The 12,189-nt window shown below is 39.7% G+C and overlaps 1 protein-coding gene across 1 annotated transcript; it reads right to left on the reverse strand.

Moving 5' to 3' along the window:
- Positions 1 to 9,544: 9,544 nt before the first annotated feature.
- Positions 9,545 to 10,841, reverse strand: LOC145495788 (uncharacterized). Its single transcript, XM_081475378.1, has one exon. It carries the CDS (start codon positions 10,766 to 10,768, stop codon positions 9,557 to 9,559), a length of 1,212 nt encoding a protein of 403 aa, XP_081331504.1. The 5' UTR covers positions 10,769 to 10,841; the 3' UTR covers positions 9,545 to 9,556.
- Positions 10,842 to 12,189: the final 1,348 nt, after the last annotated feature.

A 12,189-nucleotide genomic window follows, 5' to 3' on the forward strand; every position in this document is an offset into this window, starting at 1 on the left:
AATAAGTTTAAAAGCGTAACTTCTAACATCAATGTCAGTTGAAGCCCGCCTCAAGAGCACTCAGTCAGCGCGATCAACTCATTATTACGGGCACTTCTTTTGACCAGAAGAAAACGCCTAGTCAGTCATTTTCTTGTTATTTTTTTAAAGAATGCCTTGAATACGACCACACTATTATGATTTAGTTGTAGTGATAGTAACGAGATTCCACTGTATAACCTCTTAGAATGCTGAGACGTTATCATTCAGAAGTAGCTTAAAGTTTTACGTTTTTTCTACACGAAGTCTTTGCAAAACATTCCGAAAGACGGGTGCTTTGATGATATATTTTTCCTGCAAAGTATTAACACTTTTTAGTTTGAGAATTTATTGTATAGTGTAGCTGTCGCTAAGAATTTAAGTTTACACTCTGTGTTTCGGAAAAGGTCGAACATTTTCATAAAAGACCTACATGTGATAATGTAAAAGGCAATTATATTATTCCAAATGAGAAACAGAATCAATTATATAATTAGATTTTGAAAAGAAAGTTTGAAACAGTATGGTATTTTATATCTTCAAAAAGTTAACTTGTAAATATGTCCTAAAACTTAGCCTGTTTAATTTTTGTAGGAGTCTCCAATTAACCCTGTAGTACAAGTAAAACTTGAGCAGGAACGTGTCCAAGTAAATTGATCGAAAGACTGATCAATTCATTTAATGATCGTCAAGGTCGCGCAGGACCTTCACCCACGAATAAATTTATATGATTTTTATAAACCGAAATTGTGGGAAAGGTGTCGCCTTTTGAACATTTTTTTTAAATTCTCTGAAACATTTTTAGAATTTGAATTCGCTAAGAATTAACAGGAATATTCGCGGATGACTGTTATCTTCCGGGCACGTCGAGTGTTACCGTGATACTTAAAGCTACTAAAGTTAGAAGTACGTAAACTTTGATTTTGTACCCGAAGGTTTCAGCTCCAGGAGCTTAGTGAATTAAATTGATTTATAGTGTAGATTCAAGTTACAAGGTAAAAAGTAGGTTATGGGCACTTCAAGATTACATAGAGAAACAATAAATATTAATGGGACGTCCAGTGGTGTTATAGTGATAACGGGCGGAGTATGGAAAGGTGACGAGAAGCTCTAGTGTGCTGGACTCGGATCGAGCGGTCCTGGTGCGAGGCCTGGCCGGAGTCATTGTGTTTTTCCTGGGCAAGACTCTTCTAGCCTGCGTTGCAGCCGGACGTGTCATAAGATCCCCGATATAGTCCGTCTGTGAAACGGCTCCCAAAAAGCTTATTCTGATATCCCGCATGGATACACGGATCTGTGTATCCGTTTCTGATTGGCTAGTTTCTTACGCGCCTTGTGATTGGTCATATTCTTGCGAAATATATCACGCAATGCTAACAATAGAGTGACAGGCCTACAAAACTCCTATCCACGTGTATTAATAAATAGCCGCTTTGAAAATTTTCCTCGAAGTAGTATATCTCTAAGGATCTGCCCCTTTTGTATGATACGATAGGGGGATCTTTGAATATTTTGCTAAGCAATAATCCTGTGTTTTTAGGAGGACGTTGCAAGAGTAGAGCCGTTAGAGGTCATAGGTCTGTGTGGTTTCCGCTGTTATCCGCGTGTAATTTGTAAGAGTTTGACACCTCTGTTTTTTGCTTCGTGCTAGTCTTTTTTGGCTCATTTGTACTGCAGGATATGTTTTAAGCTCTCTAAATGTTAGCTCTGGAGAGACAAAGTTTGAAATATTCCGCGAACATGTTGGTTACTTGCATTTTGTATTATTACGCCGGGCCTGGCTGTGTGATTAACTGTTACAAGTTATGCTGCTTCTTATCACGGTTTTCATATTTATCTCTGTCCGGCTTCGCCAGAGAATATGGTCTTCCATAAGCGATCGCAATGGCGATATTACAACGTGAACACTGGAACCACGAGGCTTTTCGAACAGAGCATCGGCAGCGATCGGAAGGCACTGGAAAATCAAAGATTTACCGTAGCCCGTCGGCAAATTTACAAAAATATTTTGACCTCCAAGAAATTCGCGAAGCGAGTTTTCCTGTTCAGGTAGAAGATTATCGATTTCAAACTGCTCTCTCACGGATTTGAACGCTTTTTGCCAATCTTCTTCTGTTATTGCAGACATCTTATTTCCAACTCGGAGAAGATCTGACCTTTAATGATGTACAAATGTTCTTGGGAAACCCGCACACAATTATTTTTAGCATTACGTGACAGTAACGTGATCGCTTTCGCAAGAATTATCCAATCAGAAAGTGCGTAAGAAACTAGCCAATCAAAAATGGATACACAAACTGCGGGATATCAGAACAAGCTTTTGGGAGCCGTTGCGCAGACGGACTATACCGGCGGTTCAGACTGTCGACGCAGGCTAGACTCTTCACTCTCACAAGGCCTCTCTCCGCTCAGGTGTATAAATGGTTCCCGGTAAATTGTTACGATTATCTGACAAAATGCAGTTGGGGGAGGGAGTAAGCTATGATGGACTAGCATTCTGTCTCCGGGAGGAATAGCAATACTGTGATCACCGGAAATGAAGTATGAGTTGTCCTTCGACAGCAGATTTCAACCATAGCGAACGCTATGTTTGAGACATAGGCATAGCGGTAGGAGAGCGTAACCCACTTGGACACTTCGTTACGTTTTATATACGGCTTCTAGTGACCTAGACGATGGTGCATCTGGAGGTAAATAAAAGTTTTGTGATTAGAGTAGTAATATAGGACCATGTATGTGACTGTGTAGTACTAGGTAACAGCTTGTAGTGTGTGTGCTGACGGATGGCTATATGGGGCTGTTCGTGGCTTTGTGTGGTTATGAAAGGCTTTGTAGAGGAATCTCTGTTTAAATAATATTTGAATTATTAGGATAAGCCCTTCAGCTTCTGATCGAACTGCAAAAGTATTACTCTGAATATTGAAAGATCATTGCACAATTAACTGACTCGAGACATTTGAACGCGATCTATTAAATACTTCGTTTTTGTGTAATGCGGGTTTAAAGATTCAATATTTTACAGTTAACTTATGAACTCATTTACTCTCTTGGGCGGAAATATTGCAGTTTTTCAGAGGCAAAATCTCCTCCAATTTACACCAGAAGGACTAAAACGTTCACCACTTACTAAGTTTCATCATCATCTGTCCTCATGGTGCCATGGGACGCATAAGGCCTCACTAAGTTTAACTACCTCTTTAATCTTTTTGAGTCAAGTTGAGTCTAGCGTGACGCCTTCTTTACGCAAAGTTGTATCCAGAACGACTACATCAGCAAAGATTTAATAGCATGGCCTCGTGCGGGGGGAAATATGCGGGGCTATCTATGACTCTGTATGGATATCGTGTATAGATAGTTGTAGAGGCTGTGTATGACTTTGTATGACTAGGGCTGTGTATGACTTTGTATAAGCCTCCCCTGGGACCTTAAGTCGCTTTAAGTCGCCTTAAGTCGCCTTAAGTCGCCCTAAGTCACCTAAGTCGCCCTAAGTCGCCTAAAGTTGCCTTAAGTTGCTATCGGTTACGCAATGTTAAAAAGGTTTCAACACACTCAAATTGCCCCGGTAGAAGGCTATTAGACTCGTAACTGTCATGTTAGGGTAAACTCCACTCTGACCCTATGGAGGAGGAAGCACGATGACCCAATGGTTGGTGCAATGGACCCCTATAGTCGATCATTGCATTGTGTTCATACTCTCATAGTGCCTCTCTTCACCCAGATGTATAAATAGGTACTGGATATGGAACAGGGGGGGGGGGGGGCAGGGTGCAGCAGAGGTAACCTCGATAGTTGTGCCTTTAATTTTTTGAAACGAAATTTTCGTATGTGAGATATTTGCTTAGTAATAAAGTTTCAACCTTACTTGGAAACACTGCAGGCTTTTTTTTCGCATACGGTAAGCGAAAACTGCTTTTTCAGCCGTTCAAAGTTGGCTGGTTAAGCCCAAAATTGGCGGCCATCTTGGCGCGGCCAAAACAATCTAGTGACGTCACTGGTTGTATTACTCTCATGCCGCTCTGAAAATTTAGAGTGATTATGGGAGAAGAGAATACTGTTCGAAGCCCCCCAAAAAACATCTTAAGGACATCTCAGAGCTGTAAAGCAGATAATAACAGTAGCCTTAGACATGAAGAGGTGGAGAGTCGATCCTGGGGCTTTCCAGTCTATTAATTGGATATTTGCAGGATATTTTATGTAAGCAAGCAAACGAGTGGGAGTTCTTAGATCGCAAAACGATCGGGACTCTTGGTGAAATGGCCACCACTCAATTAAACAATATCTACACTCATAAAGTAAAAAAGACATGAAAACAAGAGAAAGCGGCTTTTGAAAATATTATCCGGACTGCTGCTGCACGAATCGCAGCAACAACGCTTCGAGTTTCGAGTCGCTTCGCTTCGAGGAAACCGGACGCTTTGTGAGTTTCACTGCGGATGAGATTGTGCTACAGTGACCTTTAGTTCAGTTGTATCTGCTACATCCTACAAGTTATCAAAACAGCAACAATTTAAGAAACCCGCTTCTTTTACATGAGGGAGCGAATTTAAACTATAAAGGTAAACTAAGCTGCCATGACCCTACAGGTATGTTTTCAGGAAACAAGAGAAAGCGTGACAATGTCGGCGGCGAAAGGTGATATATGCAAATTAGTTCAAATTCTGTTTAATAAACCTTCGAAAGGAGTGTAAACTAGTGACGTTTAACGAATTGCTTTGAACTTGGATACTATTAAATGAAGATCATAGACATACGTATGTGCTAAAGAACTCAAAGTAATCCATCGGCCATGAAATATTGCAGTTGGGAGATACGTGTAAAAGAGAAACGAAATTCACACTTTGTTTACACTGATACGTGTGCGGCGATAAAGCAAACCCTGCTGCGGATCACAATTTTCAAAGATACATTTTGTCTACCACAAGAACTCTCACTTATTAGTATCATAAAAAGATGCCCTCTGTGTACAAAGAAGTACTCCACTCAAAGCTTGTGGACCGTTAATAACTTCGTGATTGTGCGGATGGCTGATGCGCCTACGGCTTTTACTGCAGTAAAGTTGCCGAGGATATATTCGAACCTTGTGTAATGGACCTTAGATAAACGTGAGAATCCAAATCTCAGAACCAGGCTGAAAACAGACGACGAATTATCGTGTTTAGGCTTTAGGACGTGATATAAAAGTTGCCACACTCGTCTTCGAAATCTCCAATCGAGTACTGTTCTAATCTGTAGCATTTATTTTGGTGAATCTACACTCTTTGGCGCCCTCCAACGTTCATGATATGTATTTCCTGTCAAGACTGGACAGAAATTACAAGGTAGAAAACTAGCAGGTATCGACAATATGAAGAATAAACTTGAATAAATCAAGTGAAAACAAGAGAGAATTTCGTTTCAGTGGCACTTAAACACTCGTTTCCAATGTATTGGAACCATCTAAACCCCTCTTAAAGGGCCCTAGTCAGCCACACCTTTGTTTTTGTTTACATACAAGAGGTTGGCTTTTATGCTTTATTCGGAGCATGTCAAAGCAAAGAAAATCACTGTGAAGCTACTAAAGATAAAGGGACATACTTTCAGGAACAAAACTTACAGTAAAGCAACAAGACTTTGCCTCACCATGCAATATCAATAATTTTGATGGCATCGAAAAAAGCAGAGGCTGACTAGGGTCCTTTAAGAAGCTGAGGACCCGACAATAACAAGGCCGTGGCTCCCTTATACATAAAAAAACCTAATATTATTATAGTCTTGCACCTCTCTAGCCCCCATGTTAGCAGGAATAATTTCTACATGTGGACAATACTTAAATAGGAATGCCAATCTGATGTATACTCTCTCACAGATGGCTTTTTATTTCTATTGAGTTTTCTTTTTTTTTTTCTTGTATTTCATTGTAAAAGAGTTAATAATTAAGATGACACTCTGTGCTGTCATCAGGAAATATATTAAATGTGGAAGGATATAACAAATGACTATACTGCAATAACTTCATTTAAGCTTATCAATTTTTGTACGATATTTCTGAATCAAATCTTCCGAAGACCTACAGTGTATAATTAATAAACAACAACAGTGAGAGGTGTTCCAGATCCTCTAGATGAAAAGAAAAAAAAACACAAAGATTTCTGGGTTAAGGCTCAATTCTTTCTAGTCACTTTTACACTGAGCAGTAAAAATATGGTCATCCAAAGTCAATTGAACCGAATTGAGTTTACACTTTAAATACTTTACTTACCCAGTGTAAAAGAGTGACAAAAGTGGGCCATTTCTCCAGCAAAAATCATTGTTTGCATTTTACTTCCACATTCGACCAACTGTAAACGTTTGAATTTCGTAATTGGACGAACCAACTTGCAGCATAATGTTTATCTATCCTTTTCGTACACATGATGAAGCCAGGTATTCACATAATCTTATACACTTTACGTGGACTGCGCTACTGTTACTATCGAAAGCTATGGTACAGAAAATTCTCTGTGATCAACTCTCAGTAAACATGGCCGCCAGGGGTATGTTTGGAACACGTGACTTAGTTTGGCCCCGTGACTAAGCACGCGAGCTCACGCGAGTATGATTAGTCCGACAGGCGTTTACAAAAGACAAGAAAAAAAAAAAAACTAAACGCCCAACTAATACTCTCCGAAATATTTGAAGACAGTAATTTATTATCGTGTGATTTGAAATCACCCGAACACTTAGCAAGAGAACTCGAGTTTTCGTGGCACAGATACGATGGCCCAGAAGGCTCACAGTTCAGTTTTGAATTTTCACAGTTCAGTTGTGATTTTTCACAGTTCAGTTGTGATTTTTGAAACAGTTCAGTTGTGAATTTTCACAGTTCAGTTGTGATTTTTGAAACAGTTCAGTTGTGATTTTTCACAGTTCAGTTGTGATTTTTGAAACAGTTCAGTTGTGATTTTTCACAGTTCAGTTGTGACTTTGAAACAGTTCAGTTGTGATTTTTCACAGTTCAGTTGTGATTTTTGAAACAGTTCAGTTGTGATTTTTGAAACAGTTCAGTTGTGATTTTTCGGTTGGACGAAAAAGACTGGAACTTAACATACGGGAACTGAGACAGGCGAGTGTTTTTCTCCCGCCATTTTGGAAGGCGGCAAAGTTGTCCTCTAGTTTGTGTTTGGCAGTGCTTAGCGTTTTTAAACGATGGATGCTATAATAAGGCAGACTGTCCGAGAGGAAATAAGACGTCAGGGTGACTCTGCCTCTACGAGTTCTAAAGCAGCGACCAGTGAACCAAACCAACGAACGGTAAGCCGACTGTCTGGATTGCTCGACCGCATCAGAGGTCAGTCAAGAGGGAAGAAAAGAAAGACCGATAAAGAACATCGAATCCAAGTTCGCTGGATTCATTACGACAAAAAGTCAGAAGTTTTTGTTCCAGTTCGTCAGAAGAACGGTGGCGGAAACCGGTTCGTTGCTTATACTGCGTCGGAACCTCCCACAGTTGAAGAACTTAAGCAAAAAGCCACTACTTTGTTTTTCCCTGACGGGAAAAGTGCTTTCGCTGGCTCTGTTGACGACATGCTCCTAGATATCTGCGACACAACCCAAACGGCCATTATTCGATTTCCTGGTGAAGGAACTATTGAAAGTTATTTAAAGGAAAATGGTCTCTATCCGTCGACAACTTACCTCTATCTAAGATCACAGCACCAAGACACAAGGTGTGGGTGTTGGGGTAATTTGTGAAGTGTACACTTTATTCTGGAGTGAATTTTCCATCTCCATGACCATAGGAGAGAGAGAAAGACTTCCCTTTGTTAGACATGACCACTTTGTTGAGGAGTGGGAGGCTGTGGGGAGAATTTTAGTTAAAGGGTTTGTGTCTGTCTCCTATTTTCCCACCTTTTTGTCAAAAGCTTTTTTATGCTACTGCCTCTTTGGCAACCAAGTTCCAGATTCCATGTTTGTTGATTCATTTACAAAATACCTATCCCCAGTAGAGGAAGAGTTCATTGTAGATATTATGAGGAAGAATCAGCTTCCAGATGATGAAGATGAATTTACTGATTTTCTTGAAAGGTTCAAGTGTAGAAGGGTGGTTACCATTGAAAACCTTAGCCAAGTCATTCTTGAAATTTCCAAGCAGGAACTAGTTCAGAAACCACATCTCATGATTTCATCTTTGCAACCTTTTGTACAGCAGTTGAAGCAGTATCCCCAGTTCCAAACTATTTCAGCCGTTGAGGGCTTCTATGATAGTCTTAAACCTACAACGAAAAAGGTGCTATCTTGTCTCACCTCAAATCCACAAAGTGAAGGAGAGAGAGATGCATTTAAATTTTTGCAGCGATTTGTAAGAGGTCTGGAGATGCCAAAACTCCTACAATTTTTGCGATTTACAACAGCTATGGATATTATGATTGACAAGAAGATAGAAGTTACTTTCATTAAGTGCGAGGGCTTGAGTGTAAGACCCATTGCCCACACCTGTGGACCCCTTTTGGAAATTCCATCCACATATGCTAACTTTGTGGAATTAAGGGAAGACTTCATGAACATTCTTAATCGGGACAACTGGGAAATGGAGATTATATGAAAGAAACTCTATTGGCCTAGGTTTTTGATCGATGTTTTTCTGTCACAAACTAACTGTCGAAGGGTTGAATCATGCCCTGTAAATAACAGGCTATTTAATTGGAATGCACAAAATTGGTGTCTGAAATGACCTAAAATCTCCATTATTTTTGTGTGTTCTCAACTATGTACTGTTGTAGTTTTAACTAAGGCAGCCTCAGAACCAGAGGTCTGTGTCAGCCGTGTTTTCAAGCTGGGCAGAATGTTGTGTTAGTCTGTTGTATTTTAGGTATGAAGTTCTGATTTCAGGGTAGACCATAAGAGGTCTAGGGAGGAGGTGATTGTGCAAGAAAAATTTTAAAATGCTGAGATTTCAGGCTAGAGAAAGTAGCATGCACTCAACATTTTGTTAAGATCCCAGACAATTTGTTTCATTGTCAAAGTTTACTTTAAGTTGTTGACGTAATAAGTGTTTGAGTTCTAACGTTTGTCAATTCCAGTTCACACACCAACCCAGTTATGTACGTATTTAGCGTTTCTGGTTCTTAACATTTAGAGTGGCTTACATGTAGACAAAAACACACTTGTCATTTGCTAAATAAAATGGTTATTATTATATAGAATTTGTGTCCTCATTTTCCCCCAGTGCTTATTACAGGTTGGCTGCTTAAAGACCAGGCAAACTGCTAGAAGATTATTTTACTAGTATTGGTTTTCTTCTTGTTTTTGTGAAAACCCCGACACTAAACACATCTAGGTCTCAGTTTAAAAAAGTGTATCAAATACCATCCCTGCAGCGTAAGATGGAAGATAATTTTTGATGTTGCCTTGTCTTCCCTTCTGAGATATCCCATTAAGGACTCTACATTGTCAGTGAGAGGGTGGGGTAATGAAAATCAATGTTCATACATACAGGTGCAATTTGAAATATGGCAATAGCTCGTGTTTTTGGTTACAAAACTGTGGAAGAACACGTTCGAAGGATATGCTTTGAGAAAAATTATGTTAACTTTTCCACCTCTTTGAGGAGTCTCATATAGAGATCAAGAGCAGAGCTAACATCGTGTGGCTCTGGAAGGTCATGTTCATTCATAATAGTCAGAGCAAATTCCTTGAAATCCTCACTGTAGTCAGGCGGGCACATTGTGGAGTGATCATAGAACTCCTGAAGGTCATCTTCGTCTACATCCGTTGTATAGTCATCTGTATTGTAAAGGTGAGGTAGAAAAAACATGCAATCAGGTCGTCCCCGAGGACCACTGCTGTTTCCAAATTTGCTTGACGATATTCTGTGTTGATTCCACAATTCCGCAACTTGATGTAGCTCATTTCTTACAATAGACATGAAGCAAAATCGAATGCAGTCAACATGAACTGGATCTGAGTCAATAAATAGACCCAGGTCACGCAGATCTTTAAAAAAATTAATCCACCAACCAGGACCATCCTTAGCTAGATGTGACCAATAGGCTTCAATCCTCTGATTTGCTGTGGACCTGCCAGTGAGAAAACACCCAAGACCTGCATCCTCGTCACTGTGGCTCGACCTCAGAAATGTATGTACTGCAGCAACCATGCTGTTCTCAGTTCCGTCGTCTGATCTCACTTTTCTCGGTAAACCACCGATTTGTTTTACAGCATCAAGGTAAAATTTAGTGATAACTTCAGGGTTGTTATTTGTGGAACCAACCTCGAGCCAAATTAGCCTCCTTGAAAATCCATCGATGGCTCCATGCACACAGAATCCATAAGGTTTCAGTTTGTCATAGCCATCGATGTGCCAGACAAAGTTGGGCCCTTTTGCACGGTATATTCTTCGGCGAAGTCTCTTCCTTTTTCTGCTCTCGACTCCCTCTGGATCCAGCTCTCTTAAAAGTTTCATGACTGTTATTCTCTTTACCATATATCCTTTCCTTCTCAGTCTGGCCCATATCCTGCGGTAGCCTACGAAGCAGCCACTGCCACCGAGCTCTCTGTCTATGATCCCCTTTAGCTCATCAAGAGGCATATTCGCGGGACGTCTTGACAAGCCTAAGGTTCGAAGTCGTCTTTTCAGCGTTGATATACTTATCGTTATTCCGTGAAGTTTTAAAAATTCCGGCATTTCCAAGTTGCTGTATCCCTGTTTAAAATAGCTCGATATCAATTCCAACTGGTCATCCTCTAAAACACCATTCACATTCATACATGGTGAATAAACTGGTAGCGGCATTTTGTAACTTCTTCTAGAGCACCGTTAAATATAACTGCACGTCTCAAAGATGGCTGTTATGCTAAGTTCGGAAACTCCCGCCTTTTCTAGACGTAGCAGCCCAGATGTGATGAATGAAGTGCCAAGGGCGGAGCTTTTGTTCCAAAAGGTCAGAATTGAACTGTGCGGAGAATCACGACTGAACGTTTTTCAAAAATCACAACTGAACTGTGAAAAATCACAACTGAACTGTTTCAAAAAATCACAACTGAACTGTGAAAAATCACAACTGAACTGTTTCAAAAATCACAACTGAACTGTGAAAAATCACAACTGAACTGTTTCAAAAATCACAACTGAACTGTGCAAAATCACAACTGAACTGTGAAAATTCACAACTGAACTGTGAGCCTTCTGGGCCATCGTACACAGATATCTTGTCTCTTTGAAGCATGGAAACCAGTTAGCGGTGCAAGGGTTACTGTGAGAATCAAAATGGCGGAGAACAGTGTGTCTGGTATCGATGAATCAATTTCTGGTATTTCGTTGTGAAAATGTCGTTCTGGGCATTTGTAATTTCTCAGGTGGAAACTAGTGAAAGTTTGGAAGGTGTATTTCCTGTTGGTCTGATCAACAAAACCTTCTAAAAAGAATCGATTCACTGTATAAACTGCCAGGGTCATCAAAGTTTTCTGGAACCTGACAGGTAGTTGGTGAAATTTGACAGGATGTGTTCTTACGAAGGAACTTAGCATACGCTACTCATTATGGTATTGGAATATTTTGTCTGACTGAGGCAGGAGAGCATCAGATCGATTGGGTCCCTGAAAAGGACTGAAATTGACAGTGGAGATGCCAAAAATGGCAGATAAGTCTACCAAGATAACCATTTTTATAATTCGGGAAGCATTGTAAAATAAATGCATGTAAAGGAGCTAAATTAATTTAAATTTCCCTGTTGTTTGAATAATTGATGGAAAATATACAAACACTTCAAATTAAATCAAGATATCTTAAATTTAAATTTTTTGTGACTGTGAATATATTTTTATTAGTTTTGTTTGATTTTTTTATTGTGATATCTTCAGTAATATTCATGCTACCTTGCTGGTGTCTATTGTTATTATTATTCTTATAGTGGTAACTGTTCAGTGTTGTCATAATCCTTTCTTTAATAGTATTTTTCTTAATGGTTTGAAATCTGGCCCGGGTTGTTCGAAAGCCGGTTAGCGCTAACCCAGGTAATATATGTTTTTTTGAAGAGAAATATCTTTCACTGCTTATGGTTGTGTAGTTTTAAAATGAATCAAACTCAAAACTGAAAGGCAAACAACATAAACAGAAAACCAGACCGAAAAGTTACAAAAAATGAAAGTAATCAAAATTCCCTCCAATGCTGGGTTAGTTTAATCAGGCTTTGAACAACCCAGCCCTGGATATTT

This window comes from Orbicella franksi, chromosome 8 (genome assembly GCF_964199315.1).
Source record: "Orbicella franksi chromosome 8, jaOrbFran1.1, whole genome shotgun sequence".
Taxonomy (NCBI): domain Eukaryota; kingdom Metazoa; phylum Cnidaria; class Anthozoa; order Scleractinia; family Merulinidae; genus Orbicella; species Orbicella franksi.